Here is a 20,514-nt window from a genome sequence, read left to right on the forward strand (position 1 = left end):
ACGGCAGTCACCCAGAAGCAACTTCCCTGAGCATTTACTTGGGAGCTTCACTTACACAGGGCTTTAAAGTCAGCAATTTTTGTTATCCTACTTTAAAAATAAGAGAGCAGATAAAGTAACTGAAGTTACTCAGAAAGTAAATGGCTTAGGTGGGACTTGAACAAAGAACTGTTTTATAGTAGAATAGTATTTTTAATTTTTTGAATCCAAAATTTTTAAGTTTTCTATGTTATCACTTACTGTTAAAATAGTAAATATAATGCATATGTTTCAAAGGAAGAACCAACCTTCCCAAATTTCCCATGAGTGAAGACGATGTACTGTCACTGATGTCAACATATGGGCAACCTGCTGCTATCTGATAGAATGCAAAACTGTCCACAATACTGAACCCTTCTGGTCAACACTGCTCTATGGAACTGTCTATGATAAATGTAATGTTTCCATTCCTTGCTAATAGGAAAGCCACAGCCACTAAGGCTCATCTAATTTTCAGGTCTCAATACAAAACAGAATGCAGGACTTCTCCAACTGAAAGAAGATTTTCAAGACAGATCTAGCAAACACCATCATAAATGTGGTGCCTTGTGTAACCGCACGGACCACATACCCTGGATATTGGCTGTGCTGTCCACAGAATACAGAAGAACCTAATGTTAACTGTCATTCATATCAATAGCAGCAGGTAGACAGCAGCAATGATAGGGACAGATACAGTTGTAATTTACGTCTGATTAAAACAAGAATGAAAAAGAGTCTATCATGATCCTTATTTGGCCAGCCACTACCAAGGAACAAAAGTCATAACTTATAATAGAGCTAGATCTCATGGGAAACATGCAACATTAGTATTGCAATCTTAAGTTTTAATGGTTCCAGTCCGCAAATGCTAGTGAGGCATTACTAACAATGATCAATTGTTTTCTCTCTTTGATATTTTAAGTTTAAAAAAATCTTTAAGAGAAGTAAATAAAGAATACTACATAATTTAAAAATCTAACATACACACAAAGGCAGAGTTGAGTCAACAAATGCATTCCCCTCTGGACACCTCTAAAAATGAGATGGCCACATGCAAAGATGATTACACACAGGGTCAATAAACACAATTACAAGTTCCCTGCCTAGAAGAAGAATGTGAGGGTTTGTTATTCTACAGGTGGTATCACCTCTGGGCTCCAGTCACAGTCTGCAGGTACTGCGGTGCCTGCTGCTGCACATAGCCACTGGGCTGCGCCTGCCGGAGTCTGTCCGCCAGCACGGGGCTGGCATGTGCGGCTGGGTAGGCTCTGCTGCTATAGCCAGGGGACAGGACTGCACCACCAGCCGGCTGCTGCAGAGGCATCTGTGTTCCGTACATCGTGTAGCCCTGAGGCATGGTCTGCAGGAAGGCACAAGGGACAAAATCAGTGTTTCCACTTCCTGCCAGGACCCCCTTCACTAAGAAACTCAAGGCAAAGCAAGGCCCTGAAGCTTTTTGTTCTTGGGGCTCTGATGACTGGAAATATGAGCAATGCTGCTCTGGAGGCAAGAAGTCAAGCCATAAACCTATGGAAGGAACTGGATGTGTATGTGTATCCACTTACCAAAAACTTCAATTTAAAAACAACCCTCATTTGATTAATGTGGCTTGTAAGATCAGCTGATTATTCTTAGGGAAAGAAGAAAATGGTCTCTCTTCAGAAATAAATAGGCAAGCATCCATCTATACCTTCAGGGCATGGGTAATGTTTACATAAGATGGATGTCAGGCATCATTAATACCAATACCACTTCCAAGATTAGCCAGCACAGGTACAGATGCTCAATTACAGTCATGGAGTACACCTTCTCAATATGTGACAATACCTCTCTGGGTTCAGTGAATATGCCCATAGTTCATAACCAGTATCAAAAGCAAAACACTACTAAAACCATGAAGGGCGGTGCAACTGGTGAATGAATGGTTAAATCAAAGGTTACTTCAGTATTCCACAAACGATAACCAGAACAGTAACTTTTCCTATTTGATAGTAATGTATGGATACCTATTTCTCAACACATTATGTAAGAAAACAGGTTTGGTGGGATACAAGGCACAACTCATAGAACAGAATACTGACTAACACAGAGTGTCACTCTTTTGGGTCCTCGAAGTGCCACCTTGTAGAGTAGCATGACACTCCTGGCTGAACTTCTACAACCACCAGGAGTGGATCTCCACGGAAGGTCCTGGATCTCCTATGCTCACCCTGGCTTTCCTTTTGGTGTGGACACAGAATGGACTGTCAGCCTTAATGGGAACCTTGCCAACACAACTATGAAAGAAATGAGATAAGAGCATATGGGTGCAAAAATAATGAAATGATTAGAAAAGCATAGCTCAGGATCGACACTAAAGCAAATGTACCTACCCTGTTTGGTATCGAAACACATTGCTACACTAATTCCACAGGCTGGCTTATACTCTCACATCTTTCATCACTACCTCATGAAAAAGCACACAAAACTCAGAAAAACGTTTACAATGTCTTAGGACCAGTGAGATGCCAGGAACTGTGCTATCTATCATCATTCACCATCAACATTGTCTTATGAGTCTAACAATTTCAATCACGAATTATATTACACATTATAACATAAATAACCAATATTATTAAGCATTTTCATGTCATCCATCATTAATGTATGTTTGAATTCACTTATACTACTAATTCAAGAATGTTTTATGTTTCTAAACTGTTTTATGCTCCTCAATCAATCCTGTGAGACTTGAAGTAACAAGTCTAATTGGGAGTTTATATCCTATTTGTTTTCCCTCCTACTTAAAAAAAAGTAGCAGTAAAAACAAAATCACAATATCTGGATATCGTAGTACATACCTATAATCCCAGCTATAGAGAGGCTGAGGCAAACCTGGGCTATTCTATCTCAAACAAATAAACCTCCAAACCCACACAATTCATTTGTGTCTGTGACACAAACGTAAGTACCTGTGCTTGTGGCAGCCCTGGATACTGAGGGAGCTGAGGAGAGGGTCGTGATTGTGCAGCAAACAGAGCAGTCGGATCCCCTGGCTGGCCCTGGAAGACAGACAGACAAACTCTTCATCACAGCAGGGGCCTGGCAGCATGACTTTGAACTCACAGATTTCCAACTAAATGCTACCTCTTCTCCTCAGATCCTTGTTATGAGAATAGAAGGCCGAGCTTTCCTTCTTGAAAGACTGTGCATGCAACTTTATCAATTACAATATCTTTACTTTTTTAAAAAAACCTCTTAAGTTCTTAACAGCACATACGATTGATTCAACCTGTGAAACTAGCGTAATACTACCCATAAAGTATCACCAGTCCTAATTTAATTAATACGTGGCTTTGGCCATAGGAAAATAGACATATTGCTAAGAACAGCTGTATATGTTTTACATTTACTGGCAGAAGTCATTTTATGGGAGCAATAGTTAGCAATACTGCAGCAATAGTCGTTGAAAGAAGTTCAGCTTCCTATAATCCCTTAATTTTTCCAAGACTTACTCATTTTGAAGAATGAGTTTTACAGTGGAATTCTTGTACTATTGTCTGATAACAGATGTCCTCATTTTTCTTAAAGTGCAAAATTACAATTTCATAATAATATTTTACTGTACTGGGAATAGACAATTCTTGCAAGAAGGAAGGGATAAACATTTAGTTTACAAGGGAATGTACCGACTGTGAGCATGACATATGCCAGGGACTGGAAGCATGGTCACTTCCTTTTCTTGTAAGAGTTCTACAGAAGGGGCTGGGAATATGGCCTAGTGGCAAGAGTGCTTGCCTCGTATACATGAGGCCCTGGGTTCGATTCCTCAGCACCACATATACAAAAATGGCCAGAAGTGGCTCTGTGGCTTAAGTGGCAGAGTGCTAGCCTTGAGCAAAAAGAAGCCAGGGACAGTGCTCAGGCCCTGAGTTCACGGCCCAGGACTGGCCAAAAAAAAAAAAAGAGTTCTACAAAAAAGAAGGACTACTGCCACATTCTTCAGACAGGAAGCCAAGTCCAACAATCTATGCAACACAGCACACTCACCTATCCTAGACCTGCAGTGCTACTGACCTGAACTTCAATGAGCTTGACTCAAGAGCCCAGATTCTTTCAAAGTGTGATGTTTAAGGGTGAAAATATTTCAATTCTCACATTTTTTGTTTTGCCAGTCCTGGGGCTTGAACTCAGGGTCTAAGCACTGTCCCTGGCTTCTTTCTTTTTTTGCACAAGGCCACAACGCCACTTCTGGCCTTTCCTATATATGTGGTGCTGAGGAATCGAACCCAGGGCTTCATATATACGAGGCAAGCTCTCTTGCCACTAGGCCATATTCCCAGCCCCACATTTTATTTTTAAAATATGTACTTAATCTAGTGCTTAGCATCTATCCTTAGTTATATTAGGATCTATACAATTTTCTTTTTACTTCTTTATTCTGTTTAAATGAAACAACCAGAAGCAACATTAATTCCTGATTTTAAAATGAGTTGGGAAGAATAGTCCAAGAAGCAGTGTTTTGGAATGGAATATTGGTGTCTCACTGGTGCAGTGTGACGTCAAGCACAGCACTGGGAGGGAGAGATTAGGACATCTGTGTTCCTGTTTGAGCACCTGTGGCTTAGATAATGGACACACCTGAGTTGAGAGAAGGGTTGGGCCTGGGACCTTCTTACACCATGTTCATACACTACCACATTTGGTAAATTCCAACATACAGAGTCTCTCTTTATGTACCTTACTTTAGGCTTTACTCTACAAACAAAATATGAATCCATTATGCTTTCTAGAATTATCACTCTAAAATCTTGTGAAGAGTTCTTACTGTTTAGCTTTAAAATTCACCATCCTAGCCTTCACAAGAATAAATCAGTTCTTAAATGAAATGTCCAAGGTCAAAAAGATGTTGGTTCCGAGGCTCTCTGCCCTGATTTGAAATCTGTACATTCAGTACATTAAAATATTTATAAATAATTCTCAAATATATCCCTCATTTTTCTGGGGCTTATTCTCAATAGGGTGAGCACATGTAGAGATCTCTTTCTGGAGAAGGACTTGTTAGATCTCCAGCAAAGCATCACACTAGACAGTATTTCACAATCAGGAGTTTCCTATCCACTCAACTTACTTGTAATGATTTCTTCAAATTCCTAATTAGTAGATTTTCAATAGTGCTTAAGAGTTGCAGAGACACAAGCTGTATCCAGAAAACCATGGCCAGATCTTGTCACTGTGTTTCTAAAAATACTCATTTGGAAGACAGTAACAAAAGGCACACAGTGGGGGCTGGGGATTTGGCTCAGAGGAAGAGCGCCTGCCTGGCAAGCACAAGGCCCCTGAGTTCCCGTCCCCAGCTCTGGAAAAAAAAAAAAAAAAAAAACAAAAGACCAAAAGGCACACAGTGAAAACCGGTGGGTAATGGTTTATGACTCATCTAACAAACAGGGTTTTATTGAAGCTTCCTAGTTTGAAAAGTGCTGCCCACGGATGGAACAACATACTGTGAACCGGAAGTTATGCTCATTACATCACACTGCTCTGTTATGATTGCAGATAACAGATAATGAGAAAGATTGATAATTATAAGACATTTGGTTGCTGACTGGTCATACTTTGTAGGTTTATAACTACAACCTCAAGTACAACATGTCTGGGTATCAATCAACACATTAACTGCTAGAATATCCTGGTTCATCTAAAATAAACACATCCCTTATTATAACAAACCTTTGCAACATACTATATTAACATGTCCATAAATGATGACTATACAGAACAATTACGTATATATTCACTAGACTCCTAGTATAGAATGAAAACTAACAACTAGTACAATACATATTCATTTAATACCTCATATTGGAGGACATTGAAAAAAATAAGGATGATGAAAGGATAGCAAAGATAAGCATTCTCTTATTTTGAAAAAATATCAAAGGGGCCAGATTTTCTTTTACTGAAGTATCTATTAGAAAATTTGCCTATAAAACAAGTACTTAATAACCTATGCGATTTCAAATCTGGAAATCCAGTTAAGGAGATTTCCCCAAGTGAATAGACGATGTTACCCATATCAAGACGGCAGTGGGGTATGCTGACTTACATTTATCTCTGAGTGCTCTTTTTATTGCGCGGCTTCGTGGGTTATGGATGGGGTGGCTACTTGATACAGAACCACAAGGTATTCAATGCAAAGCTTGCATTCCTAGCTAGCCCAGGCAACATAGTGGAGGTAAAATCTTGTAACATGAATACACAGATCTCTTCCATACCAGAAAGAAAATAGGGATGTGTTTTGTTAAGTGTGAGTAGGAGGTGATGAGAAGGGTATGTTCCATAACCTTGCATTAGCCTATAAATGAGCATGCCAGGCATTCCTCTACTAATAATGTAAATTACCACAGAGAGAAGCAGGAGCTCAGAAACAGGTTCAACAGTGGAATGAGATGCAGATGAACTAGCCTGTGCTCCCATTAGTGATTATTAGTTCCTACACCAAACTTGTATGTGATGACAATCAAAAAGACACAAATTCAATTCAATTTAGAAATAAAGTGCATTAAATTGACAGAAACCAAGAAACAAGTGAAATGAAGGCTATAATTGTTACCACCAATGGAAGAAAAAAAAACACCTGCTTCTTATTTTGATGTTCAGAGGGTAATGCTATAAAATTTAGTTTTAAAAAGTAGGGGGAGGAGATAAAGAATGACAGCAGGGTGTTACCATTATGTTGTCAAAGTCTTCTGGAAGGGAGACAGCAGAGCTACCCAAGTCCTACAGAAAGGGGACAGCAAGAAAATGATAGACAGTACAGATAAGATATTTTACCTAATGATGTAGGTAGCCAAAATGTTTGAAATATTTAATTTTAAAACAGTGCTTTAGGGTATCAAACCAAGGTCCTACAAATGTTTTGTTAGTACAAATGACAAATAACCTTCCTACAGAGTGGACGATTGATGAATACTATGGTAAAAATCACAGCACAGAACACCTGAATGTTAAGTGATGGCAAAAAGAAGCAGGGGAGATATCAGACACAGATACTTGCTACAACACAAGGGTGTCAACATCCCTGTGTGAGTTAAGTGGGGCAGGACTCCTCACCATACTAGATCCTGGGAGAGCTCAGGGCAATGCAGTCACAGAAATGGATGGGGCAGTAAGGAAGAAGTTAGTAGGTCATATACTGTTGGAGGATGGCTCCATACCTGGTGAATGCAAGTGAAATAGAGCACTGGTCTGACCACACACATTCAATCGTAGTAGACTACAAATGAACATTTCAATAGCATCACTGTTTCCACACTAGCAGGGAGACTGACATAGAAAAAGGCAACTGAATGCTTTGCAAAAATTGCTACTTTTCAGTTAAATGGTTCCCTTGCTCAGGGGGTGCCTAGGGGGCAGCACTGGAGTTTGAACTCAAGGCCCTACCTAGATGCTACCATGAAAGCATGCCTTTAGACCACCTAGTCAGTTTTGTAACAATTCATTACAGTGATTAAAACGTTAGACATTTCTGTGAGATTACTGAGTTATACAGACAGACACAAAGCAAAAAAGGTTCTCAGGTTCCTACAAACGGTAGGAAATGTAGAAGGAATTTTTCAAGCAACTTCTATGTACTCTCACCAGTTTAGGTACATCATCCACTACATTTGTACACTGCTCTAGTTCCAACAGCTTCCCTCGAATTAATGGTTCATTTCTTTGCTCTTCCACCCATTCTTGTCAGTATTCTTGAAACACATCACTAAAGACAGAGTTAGGAGGTGGGTTCCAGGAAGGAAGAGGAAAATAAAGACAGGAAACTCATCTATTCCAAAGTGGTAACATACTTCCCAAGGGCATGAGATCAACTCCTGAACCATCTGGGTGGCTGGCTAACTTAAGTGGGCCTCATCAATCCACAAGCCTGTCTGCATGAAATCTTGTGTTTACTTTTGCCAAGAGTTCCACACTCCAGGAGTCTCTGACTCATATCTCCTTCCTTCCTTAAATTATCTAATTCCTTTATTTGTGCACACAGCAATGGACTTGTTCTGTGGCCAGTACCCTAACCACCTTACAAGAAGCTACTAAGTAAGCTATGACTGAGCATATCTGATTTCTGTCTGAAATCTTCCTTTATCATCTTGAAATCCCCTATGGATTACAAATATGAAATTTGCAGGCCAAGTGTTTTCTTCCAAATTTGTCTCTGTTAATTTAAACAGATTTTTTGGTATAACTTTCTTTAGGTTCTAAAAATACAGCTGGCAATTGAATATTACAAACAAGGGCAAAATGTTTTTGTACAATGAAAGAGAGAAATTAGGATAAAGTAACAGCACAAATCACAGCATTTCCTGGACCAAACCTAAAACACATTCTGAAAGACTCTTCCCTAACTGAGTGACATAGTAGGAGAGGAGAAGGAAGTTCTTCCTGTCAGAAAGAAAACACTGTACCTTGGAGTAGGTGAAAAACAATCCAAGCAGCATTTTGCCTTATTATAATACTCCACATTTCATAATTGTTCAGTAAAAATAAAATTTAGATATCAAAATATAACTACATTAAGAAACCAAAATGGTGACAGGGACCAGTGACTCATGCCTATAATCACAGCTACTCAGGAGACTAATAACCTGAGCACCATGGTTCAAAGTCAACCCAAGCAGGAAAGTCTATGAGATTCTTATCCCCAATTAATGGCCAAAAAGCCAGACGTGTAGCTGTGGCCCAAGTGGTAGAGCACTAGTCTTGAGCACAAAAGCTCAGGGACAGTGGCAGGTGAAGTTCAACCCCCTGGACCAGCACACACTCACACACACACACCCCAGCCCCTCTCCCACATGGGAAAAAAATAGTTCAGTCTGCTCAGTCCATACGTGGATACACCAGCATGTACCTGACACCCTGAGACGAGATTGGGAGGGTCCAGGTACCAGGTTGGCTGGGCAGAAAAGTCTACAAGATCCTTCCTCCACAGAAGGAAGCAGGATGTGGTGATAAGAAGCATGTGCAGTTCAGGCATGTACTTGATCAAGAAGCTAAACCCTATCCTAAAAACCAAGGCTGGAGCATGGCTGAAGTGGTAGAGTGGTAGATTAGCAAGCATGAGGATCTGAGTTCAAACCCAGTCTCTCTGCTTACCGTAGGCCCTGGATTCAACCTAATGCACTGTAGAAAGGAAGAAAAATACCATTGAAAAACGGTGAGAGAAAAAAAATGTCTGCTGATTAAAGGACTTAAAACTTCATTAGTGCAAGGGAAGGAGAGGCAGATACTAAATGACTACTGTAAGGAAGCTGAGATTTGTCTTACAGAAGGCACTATGTGCTTCACAGGAAAAAAGTAGGTAAGAAAAGAATTCCAAGTGGTGCTGTGGCTCAAGTAGTAAGAGCTCAGGGACAGTGCCCAGGCACAGAGTTCAAGCCACACAACCAACCAAAAAAAAAAAAAAAAAGGAGAATTTCAAAACGTTATGCCACAATTTTAGATTATAAGTCTGCCTTCTCCTGGAGATTCTGTTAAATTCTTTCAATTGTTCCATGGAATTGTTTCCCATGGCCATCAGGACCTTTAGGACAGGCATACTACCTATAATGGATTATCTGCAGCGATTCAAAGCTGAATTCACCATCAAGTTTGAAAATAAAAGTCAAAGTAAGGAGGAGTATTAGATCTTGTAATGAAAGAATAGATGTGGAAAAAATAACACAATTTTATTAAGGCTTTATTACTTTAAAAGGGTACTAAGCTCATTCTAGTGGCATGCCAGACCAACGTCTAGTAATTGTCTTATTTATCTAAATAAGGATTTCAAGCAATGTCATAATTATGTTTACTAATCTCCAAGAAGAGCCTAAAGTCCAATGATACTTTAAATGTTCCTTATTATTGCAAAATGTAGGATTTCTATATATTTTATTCAAGTTCTTGTCATCTGTATGAAAGAAGAAACTTAGGCCCACCTTACCTGATACCTGGAAGGTTATAAAGCAATAATGAAGAGACAGCGGGGAGTGATTGCTGCTGACATCCATGCAATTCAACTAATTCCCTCTGTCTTGTTCTTCTTCTAATTCAAGAAATAAGAGAACTATTTTCTCCACCGCCAAATCAAGTAAGTGGACGGAGTTTCAGAAGTGCTCAGTTTTTTTGTTTTGTTTTGTTGTACAGTAGAGCTAAGTTGAGGGAGCTATCTCAATGGCAGGTGATGTTTGTAAAAAAACACCTATACCTCTTTTTTTTTTTTTTTTTTCCAGTCCTGGGGCTTGAACTCAAGAGTCCGAGCACTGTCCCTGGCTTCTTTTTTGCTCAAGGCTAACACTCTATCACTTGAGCCACAGTGCAACTTTTGGGTTTTTTCTGTTTGTGTGGTACTGAGGAATTGAACACAGGGCTTTATGCATGCTAGGCAAGCACTCCACCACTAAGCCACATTCACAGCCCCACATTTATACCTCTTGTTATATTGAGTTCTATTGTTCTTCTCATAGCAAGACACATTTACAGACTGGCTCCTACATTTGAGGATCACAAAGTACCTAACCCATCACTGGGTTGTCATGGGATCTTAGCTGAGACATTTCAAGGGCTTTGGCATATAGTAAGTGCTCTGTAGTGTCAGCTATTATTATCAAAATAATGAATATGCATTTCAGCAAAACCAGCAAACATAAAAAGTATTAAAAACAAGAAAGAAAGTCACCATCTCACCTCTCTCTTTTTACTTATACAGATTGTCTACTAGTACAGATGCATAGATTTCTGAGCCTATGCTAAGTTTTATAACAACTTTCAGGAATGTTTTATTAATTGTAATCACTGTTGAAAAAGAAAATTAGACTATAAAGCATAAAATGAAAATAATAAATATATCCACATATCGGCTGTAATTTACTATAGACCTTACTAAGTGTACAGTAAAATAAAAAAACTGAGTCAAAGGAAGGCAATGCAGGAAAAGAAAACGAAATCAGGGTTTCAGGGAATTAATCTCAAAGTAATAAATGTAAAAATAACACAGGAAATTAGAGGTAAGAGGTAAGGAGACTACAACACATGGAGGTAACTACAACTCAGAATGAATGCTGAGAGAGGATCACTTCTACCCCTGTTTCTAACTATGGGAAAGCATTAGCATTTCTTGTTTTTAAATTTTGATCAATCTATGGTACTTTGATTTCTTTAATCACTGATAATCAAATGCCAAGGAAGAGCATTCATAAACCTGTGTAAGAGAGACATATCCCAACCCCCCCCACACACACGTGTACAGGATATGCAAGCAGGAAAAGTAGCATGCATGGCCCCAGTTCATTGCTAGCTCTCAGAGGTAAGGAGATGCAGGGGACTCCACTTGTGGTCTAGACAAACCTGTTGGAAAGGTCGAGTCTGGGCCTGCCTGAGAAGTCGGTGCTGCTGCTGCTGCTGCTGCTGCTGCAGAAGCTTCATCTGTATAAATTGCTGCTGGGAAGTGAGTGTGTGAAGGGTGGGAGGCTGAGTCGAGGCACCAGAGCGCCGCTGAAGCATGTGGGACAGTGCTTGTTTGGTACTGGCTGGGACAAAGGAGCCTGCAGGGTCCAGCCTGGAGCCCCCTACAACAGCACAAGAGCAGAAAGGTATACTGAGTAGGAAAGCAATCACTTATTCTGATTTTTATCAAAACACAGGAACTCATCTACTAAGTTATGAGAACATAGATAATAATGTATTGCTCTACCAGCTGCAACTTTGATGACCTGCTATTGCAAAAGACAAGGAGGGTGATATAGGAGGGAAGTATAATATTGTATGTAATACAACTTCAAGAATGCCTTCATATGGTAAAATGAAAAGTTGCAATAATTTAGTAGTTAATGAACTTTAAATCATGCAAGACTATTGAGAACATATGATTTGTATAAAACATATTGCTTTCATGGTATAGTTTGACAGGAATCCTAAGGCAGACATAGAAAAACTCTCTTGTGATTGTCAACAAATCTGAAAGTACTTAAACTTGAATTTCTTGTAAATTTCAAATATCACAAATCTAAAGAGAATACTTTTTGAAGGCCAGAAGTCAATTAAACAACAAACACTGATTATACTGTTGTTTAGGAAAAAAAAGGAAATTCTTAGTGTATCTGACGCAGATTTGATTAAGGGCCTTCATGGGTTAGAAAAATATTTATTCAGTGGTGCTATGGCTCAAAGTGATAGGGTGCTAGCCTTGAGCAAGAAAGCCCAGGGACAGAGAGCCCAAGCTCTGAGTTCAAGTCCCACAACTGAAAAAAAAAAGTATTTTAGCACCAATTGCTGGCTTCACTGTATATGCCAACTCTTCCACAGTCCATACTGATGTATAGAATGAGAAAAACTCATGAGGGAGGAGGTAACAAGTTGAACAAGAAATGTACTCACTGCCTTACATATGACACTGTAACCCCCCTGGACTTCAATTTGACAATAAAGGGGAAAAAAAGGAAAGAAAAACTCCTCATAAATACCTGACACATACCTTCACTCATTTAAAAAGAGCAGTTCATATGATAGACAGGTGACCGTGTAATACCTTACATTACTTCAGACTAAGCATCACAGTCAGCCTAAGAGTGATAAAGTCACCCAGCAATCTCCAAAGACCATGTGAAAGGTGATGGAGAATTCCCTGAGTGACACATGTGAGGGTGACCTCTGTTCTAGAAGAGCTGGGCTACACTACCACATTTATAATCCTGTACATTTATACTTCTGTAAATGTTCAAAAATGTACAAAAAGAGAATTTTTAAAATACTATACATTGCAATCCAGTTTCTTTCATATTCTTGTACTGCTGAGCCAACTGCAGAAATAAAATGTTATAAAATCTTTCTATGTTGCCTAGGATAGCTTCAAACTCCTAGGCTCAAGCAACCCTCCTACCTTAGCCTCCAGAGTATCTAGGACTATAAAAGTACCCTATTGCACCTGGCTAAATCTTATTTCAGAAGAAAGAAAGCATATTTTCAATGTAGGGAATTACTGAAATGTATTATCCAGTGCTGTAAAGCTTTCAGGTTAAAAGCAAAGAGAATCTTAAACCATTTATCATCCAAGAGTGATCTAATTACATTTTTTACATACCTGGAGTAAGGGATTGGTTCTGAAGGAAAAATCCAGGCTGCGGGGGCTGGCCCACAAGGTTGTAGCCCCACACGGTCGACTGTGCGTGGTGCATCACTTGGGAGGAAATGGGTGAGTAATTAGGAGGTACTCGGTACATGTTGTTCTGTGGATACTCCTTCAACATAAAGATTAAAAAGAAAGTTTGAATTGACATATCCCATACTAATGAATATAAATTCCTCCTCCTGACTTATTTGAGGTATTTCCTATGCCGGCATATAAGGCTGTCTATGTAAAGGGAGAGGGGAAGCAAATACATGAGTTAGTCCTTTTCCTTGACTTGGGTGCTTGGCTGAGGTGTAGCTCAGTAGTAGAACATTTGCCTATCATGCACAAGGCCTGGGGTTTGGTCCTCAGCATGACCATGAAAACCAAATCAAACCAAAACAAAAAGAAACCACTTATCTTGCAGTGGCCAGAGATGAAAAATATCTGCTTTAAGTGCTTTAAAACCTTAAAAATGCAATCAGAATACCAATACCAACCAAGACTAACCTGGCCAAGCACTTCATTGCTAAGGCTCTTGATATTTATCCAGGAAGGCCTTCCTGATACCTTGGGCTTAGATGGGAATTATGCCAGCAAGGCCTACCATGCTTCAGGACTGCTTTCTGCCTAGACAATATCTTGCTGGAGTCTTTCTATTACCATCCCACAAAAGTGGGAGCTCCCCATTCCCATGCTGCCGCTTCTTGAGAGCAGCTGCAGAGTCTCTAAGGATCAGAAAAGCATGTCATGATTCCCTCATGTCAGGATTCCATACAGCCAAAGACAGAATCTTGGCTCTCTGCAATTTACACACTACATATGCTGCTTGGGAAGGTGTGAACTTGGTGCTTCTGGTATCTGAGATGAACAGAAGCCAACTCACATAGGCTTCTGTGAGGTTTGCGCTCCTGGTGTCTGAAAAGAACAGAACCTATTTGTATGGACTGGAAGGTTTATCACAAATTTGGAGGAGGCTCAATTGGGACCACAATCAACAACCTTTCAAGATAGAGGGACTGGAGCACAAGAGTAACAAGGGCAGGGCAATATGATCAAGAGACACCTAAATGTGAGCACCATCTATCAGCAAGGAACACAGGAAAATTTCTCTTGTATGTCTGAACACTAGTCACACATTTCTTATGGTGTACAGTAAGAAGTCCCTTGGATTTGGTAGAAAAATTACTTCAAATTATCAAGTATTTTCAGTAGAAAAATTTTAAGCACCACATCTTATGTTTCAAGAATCATTTATAAATTATAATTAATACATTTCTGGGGGCTTGGCAGTTTGAACTTAAGTCCTCTAGGCAGGTGAACTATAACTCAAGCTACACTACACAAGCCAACTTGCTTTAGATTTTTTCATGTGCAGTCTGGAACTTATGGCCAGGATTGGTATCTGACTATGATCTTCCTAACTCTACCTCTCTACCTCCCAAGTATAGCTGGAACTACAGGTATGCACCATCACACCTATCCCAATTTCTATTGTTTGAAAGAAAACATCATCATTGGTAAGGAATATGAGGAAGAAAGCAAGACATTTAGCTTTTAAAATTAAGTCTATTTATCTCTCATAAAATCTGATACAGAAAAGCAGCAGCAGTGCAGGACAGCAAGATAATGAAAAAATAAGGCATCTCTAGAACACTATATTGGATATCATATGTAAATTATCATAGGGAAAAGAAGATAGTTTTGTTAATATACTATAGATGTCAACTACCCAAAATAAGATCAAATAAGATCAAGAGTATAGGATTTGATTTTTCAAAAAAAATTAAGGTCTCAAACCTGGGAAATAATGAGGCATTGGAATTTAACTCAATATTATTTACAAGAGAAGCAGTTCTTGTTTTATTTGTGAACATTTTAAGAAGGAATTATTTCAGTGAAATAGTTTGGGTAGGGGAGAATAAAGGAGAAAGAGCCTTTCCTGTTCTCCATGCAGGAAATGGGAGTTAATGATTATGAGAAGCAGTTCAAGGAGGGAGAAAAATCCAACTCTGCCTATCAGCCATGCTGTGCCATCCAGCTAATTATCACAGAAACTGGTGAGTAAAAGCTGTAACTGAGCTTATGGACTTTCAGGGATGGAGGATTACATGGCAAGTAGTAAATCTCATCCTAGCTGCTAATGAGGCAGGTTTCTCCTTGCTCCCCTACTCACATCCACTCGTGAGCTTGATTTCGTCTTGCGCTTCCTTCCCTTTGTCTTCTTCTCTTCATCAGCTGCATTTTTTCCCTGATCTGACAACTCAGCTGATTTCCTTTCTGGTTCCTGAGAAATGGGAGATGTGGGCTCTTCCTCTTCCTCCTCTGGAGGCAGGGGCAGTGGCTCGAGGTAGTAGCTCCGGGGCTTGGGCATGGGGTGTGTGTGGTAAAGAAGGAGGTGATGCTGTTCTTCATATCGGATTACTCTTCGGTCAACTCGGACAGTCCCAAACCAGGCCCAGGACAGAGGTGCTGGGTTCTTCTGACCTTCAAACAAGTCCCACGGGGACACTTTCTGCTTGGTAGAGACCTGGAGCCCCTATGGTGAAGATAGGGTGCTCTGAGAATGTGTTCAGATCTCACCCTGATCCACAGACAGTCTGCTTAGGGTGTGGACTCGGAATCCAGCACTCAGAACACCAGACTACACAGCTAGGTTACTCACAGAGGGCAATGCCTGCAATGCAGACCTTTACATTCAGTTCTACAGTTCTTCTCATGATGCTACACTTAAGCAACAGAAATAGTGTATGTTGCTTAAAATCCATTTTTTCATTTATCTTTTCAAAGGAGAATCTTTTGCTTTTTATAAATAAAGAATATTGAAAAGCTAGTTTTACTAATATCAGTTATAATCAGTAATCTATTCTTTATGTTTAAGAAAATGCAAAACTTAAGAGCCAAAATACACTTGGCCTCTAAGTGGATTCACATTAACTTCAAACCTGCATGTACTTGATTCAACCTGGGGACCTTCCACATACTTCACAAGCCAGCTTCTTTCTTTCTTTTTTTTTTTTAAATTTAGTGCCAGTGCTGGGGCTTGAACTCAGGGCTTGGGAACTGTTGCTGAGCTCTTGTGATCAAGGCTAAGGTTCTACCACTTAAACCATAGCTCTACCTCTGGCTCTTCTTGTTTCTTAATGTCTCTTAGAACTTTTCCTAGTATCCCAATTCAAATATAATTCTGACCAAAAGAACCATTCATTTAGTACATAAGATGAGAACACTCCTTGCTCCTATCTGCACTTACTCGGCCACTGATGGCTTCTTCCAAAACCAAGTTTCAACTAATTTATCCTACTATGTTTAAGATGAAATCATTTTCTGGGTATGAAGACCACATTACTACCAAATGACGTCTACAAGTCCCACTGATGGAGAAGCAAAGCACAACTCGAGCTAACCCTAGCTTTTCCTTTGTATGACCACACTGGCTACTCTGACTTCTGGCAGCATTTCATTTCCTCTGTAAGTCACATTTTTTTACATTTTTAAATAAACTCTTCCCTCTGTATGTACCATACTCTCCCGCTTCTCAGATAATTCTTGATTCTTCAAAACAACCCCTGTGTTAACTATCCTGACTGTGACTTTTCTGAACTGCTCTTTTTACCTAATACTCTCTCTACCATGACATACAAATCTCTTGCACTGTAGCTGTCTACTTCCTCTTGCAAGTAGGATATTAGGAGCTCTCTCTTTTGATTAATATATGACTGCATAATGTCTATGACTGCATAATGTTCTTTGAAAGAACATCTATTTGTTCTATTTTAGAGAACTTTCTTTAAAACAAATGTCCCAAAGTACATAGGAAAATCCTGTCTGAAATGCAAAAACATATGAGTATCATAACATTTAAAGTAATTTTTACTTGAAAGAGCTTATTAGCACATGAAGCTATTTACCAATAAAATTTTTCTTACATAAAGATACAGTACTTCCAATTATTAAATGAAAAATAAAATCAGAACTGGTTTTCTTAAACTTCAGTTTCTCCTTCGTAGATCTCAGAAATTTGTTTAGATTTAAGGAATGATTTTAATGAGTATCTTTAAAAATATGATCTGTTTATATTATAGTGCCATGACTACCGCTACCATACTTAGATTACAAAAATACCTCCTAAAAATTTGAAGAAACTATATATAAAGTTAAGATGTTTTATGTACTTTCTAGGAAGATCAAAAATTTACTTAACTTCTATAAATAGATGTATTTATGTTTGAGACAAACATATACTCTTGCCTGTTTTTTATCGATAGAGTCAAATCCAGCAATTTTGTTTCCTTTTGTGTCGATCAAAGAACCCATAGGCTCACAAGTGATGACATCACATGTCTGTTTTGGCAAAGGTAGCAACTGTTGAACTTTATCAATGCTTTCTGACCGCTTGTCTCCAAGTTCTTTCTATAAAAATAGAGAAAGAAAAGGGGAGGGGGAGAGGGAAGCAGATGGGAAGGGGGACAGCAAGCAGGACAGGGAAGGGGAAGGGAAAGGGTGGGATAAGCAGAATGGCAACTCCTAACTTACAGTGAAGGCAAAAGTTAACAAGAAGGAAGTTCCTTTGTGAAACAGTTCCTTCTTCATAGCTAGCATGTTCTTTAATCCTGAAATACACTTTGGAATAGCTCCAAATCAATACCATGTTTCATTTCTTCTATTCAAGTAGAAAACAGAACACATACAAAGGCAGTCTTGTTGCACAACATCACAGTGCTGAAATGAAAAACATTCATGCTAGCATTTATGAGCAGAAGGCAAGAGCTGCAGCAGTGAACACGCTTTTGTACCCAGGGTCAGACCACAAGGTAACCATCAATTATTTTATTGACAAAGTCATCAGATATGCTTCTTAACTTGCTTGCATTGTTTGCTTACAGTTTATTTCAAAGGTAGTTAGTCAAGTCAGATTTTCAAATATTAATAGATGCTAATTTTTAATTCTATGAGCATTCCCAAGCATGGATTTATCCTAAATGTTATTTTGGCGTTTTGATTAAGTTTTGATAATTGATTTCTAGTATAACTAAAAAATTAAACATGCTCTGTGAATATAATTTTTTTTTAAAAAAGAACCTATAGGTTCTTCTGATATGCTTATAACGTTGGAGCCTGGAAAGCTGAGGTAAACAATAAATAGCAACCACATTACTTTAAGTTAAATGTAGATTTAAATCATTGAGTAGTGAATTAAGAGAACATGCATTAATTAGACAAGAAATCCACAACCAACTCGAATTTATACTAGAAGCTGATCACAACTTACTTTCAGTTTCTTTACTAAGTTCATGTATGCACGTTTGTTCTCTTCAGCCCCACCTGGGGAGGTATTGGAGAGATCAGAGGCTAATGTCCCATTGATTAAGACACCCAGCATGTCAAGAACAGTGGTGAATAATTCACTAAGAGGCAAAACAAAACAGTTTTAGTCCTAAAAGAAAATGAAGCTACACTTAACTAGCTGAGCATTTCTATGGAAGGCACAGAGTTTTTAATGGCACCTAAGATGTGGCAGAATTTGTCCTAGGCATGCAACAGCAAGAAAGCTTGAGATGGGAACATACTTGTTAGTGTGCATGTCAACGGTTCCTGAGGTAATTATCTGCAGGAGTAGGAGGGCCCAGTCTGTGGTCCACTGAGCGCTCCTCTGTACCGTGTCAAACATTCCTCCTACCTATCACACAAAAACACAGCAGAGAATTTGCATTCTGTGAAAGAGAAAATGCTACACCCACCTAGTCACACCTACAAATTTTGATTAGCTGCAAAAAGAAAGGTTTTCTACTTTGTTTATTATGAGTTATTCTATTGTTTTTCTTGCTTAGCTATGAATTTATCACTATTTTGTGTTACTTCAGCACTTGTTTGGTCAAAAACTGAATGAATAGTAATAATTCGTGTAGATACTCAAAATATTAGACTTCCTAACTTTATCTTTCAGTTTATAATGTAATTGTTCAGTTTATAATGTAATTGCAATTAAATTAAATCTGATCAGTGTTGAAACTATGTGATCCAATTATAAGCACCTTTATGTTGCTCAATTGATGTGTAAGTGTTTAATCTAAGTCTGCAGTGCTAATACCTTTGAAAATACCCATTAATACAGAAGCAGTGCTTAGCTCAGTGGAGCTTCTTCTCACAGGCCCACCAGTTCCTAGGTGTGGGGCTTAGGTTAAAAGTAAAGGTCAAGACATTGGGCAAGATACCACCAAGGACAGATTCTTGGGTTTGCCTAGTAGGAAAATAACAAACTGAGGGGGCTGGGAATGTGGCCTAGTGGTAGAGTGCTCGCCTCGTATACATGGAAGCCCTGGGTTCGATTCCTCAGCACCACATATATAGAAAATGGGGGCTGGGGATATAGCCTAGTGGCAAGAGTGCCTGCCTCGGATACACGAGGCCCTAGGTTCGATTCCCCAGCACCACATATACAGAAAACGGCCAGAAGCGGCGCTGTGGCTCAAGTGGCAGAGTGCTAGCCTTGAGCGGGAAGAAGCCAGGGACGGTGCTCGGGCCCTGAGTCCAAGGCCCAAGACTGGCCAAAAAGAAAAAAAAAAAAAAAAAGAAAATGGCCAGAAGTGGCGCTGTGGCTCAAGAGGTAGAGTGGTAGCCCTGAGCAAAAAGAAGCCAGGGACAGTGCTCAGGCCCCGAGTTCAGTCCCTAGGACTGGCAATAAATAAATAAATAACGAAAATTTTAAAAAAAGAAAATAACACATTGAAGAGATGTACAAAGTTTGAGAAATTAATGATTCCTATAAAAACAGCCATTGAAATTTGTGTATGATATGTAATGGAAAGTCAGTCATAATTCTGAGGTGAAGGATTTTATGGCTTTTAAATACATCTAGTAAAAACTAACATATCTCTAAGTAGCAGTCTTTCTAGAATACCTCTAGGCACAAACTAAGAGGAGATCTTTGTTGGATAGAGACGACAAATAATGATTAAAACTTTGACCACTGTCTAGAACTTGACCCAGACAGGAAGGAAGGTGGCAGGGAATGCAGAGCTTGAAAGAAAGGGGAAGCAGTTACAGAGGCCTGCCATGCTGACTCTGCCCACAGCAGAAGTTGAGAACTGGAGTTACTTTCAGATAGAAAACGAGTATTAAAGGAAAAGTACTCAAAGAATCCCTTACCAAATTTAATCGGAGCTGCAATGCTTCATGCATCATCTGCCGTGCTTTTATATCATCCTGGTATCGCTCTTCCCTCCAGTTACTTAAAATCTAAAATCAGAAAAGAGAAAAAAGAAAGGAAGAAACCAAAATCCCTTTTCTCACAAAACCCTTTTTCCTCACAAATAGTTTGTAAATGGAACTTTTTACTAAGAGCAAAAAAACAATTTTCAGCTTAATAAATTAACAAA

At 39.2% G+C, this 20,514-nt stretch overlaps 2 protein-coding genes across 5 annotated transcripts in view; one reads left to right on the top strand and one right to left on the bottom strand.

Annotated features, from left to right (window-relative positions):
- The window catches only part of Med12l (mediator complex subunit 12L), a 199,892-nt gene that overhangs the window by 9,292 nt on the left and 170,086 nt on the right, over positions 1–20,514 (bottom strand). For all 4 annotated transcript variants that reach the window (XM_048334781.1, XM_048334782.1, XM_048334783.1 and 1 more), the window contains 8 exons: positions 20,285–20,374; positions 18,706–18,815; positions 18,408–18,543; positions 17,387–17,548; positions 15,312–15,674; positions 13,109–13,265; positions 11,377–11,597; positions 1,170–1,381 (listed from right to left, as the gene is read on the bottom strand). In XM_048334781.1, coding sequence (XP_048190738.1) covers positions 1,170–1,381; positions 11,377–11,597; positions 13,109–13,265; positions 15,312–15,674; positions 17,387–17,548; positions 18,408–18,543; positions 18,706–18,815; positions 20,285–20,374 — 1,451 coding nt within the window. The remainder of the gene's footprint in view (positions 1–1,169; positions 1,382–11,376; positions 11,598–13,108; positions 13,266–15,311; positions 15,675–17,386; positions 17,549–18,407; positions 18,544–18,705; positions 18,816–20,284; positions 20,375–20,514) is intronic.
- The window catches only part of LOC125342549 (P2Y purinoceptor 12), a 44,497-nt gene continuing 41,860 nt past the window's right edge, over positions 17,878–20,514 (top strand). The window contains exon 1 of the mRNA XM_048334785.1: positions 17,878–17,949. The gene's annotated coding sequence lies outside the window, so the exon portion shown is untranslated. The remainder of the gene's footprint in view (positions 17,950–20,514) is intronic.

The sequence above is a fragment of the Perognathus longimembris genome, chromosome 26 (genome assembly GCF_023159225.1).
Source record: "Perognathus longimembris pacificus isolate PPM17 chromosome 26, ASM2315922v1, whole genome shotgun sequence".
Classification (NCBI taxonomy): Eukaryota; Metazoa; Chordata; class Mammalia; order Rodentia; family Heteromyidae; genus Perognathus; species Perognathus longimembris.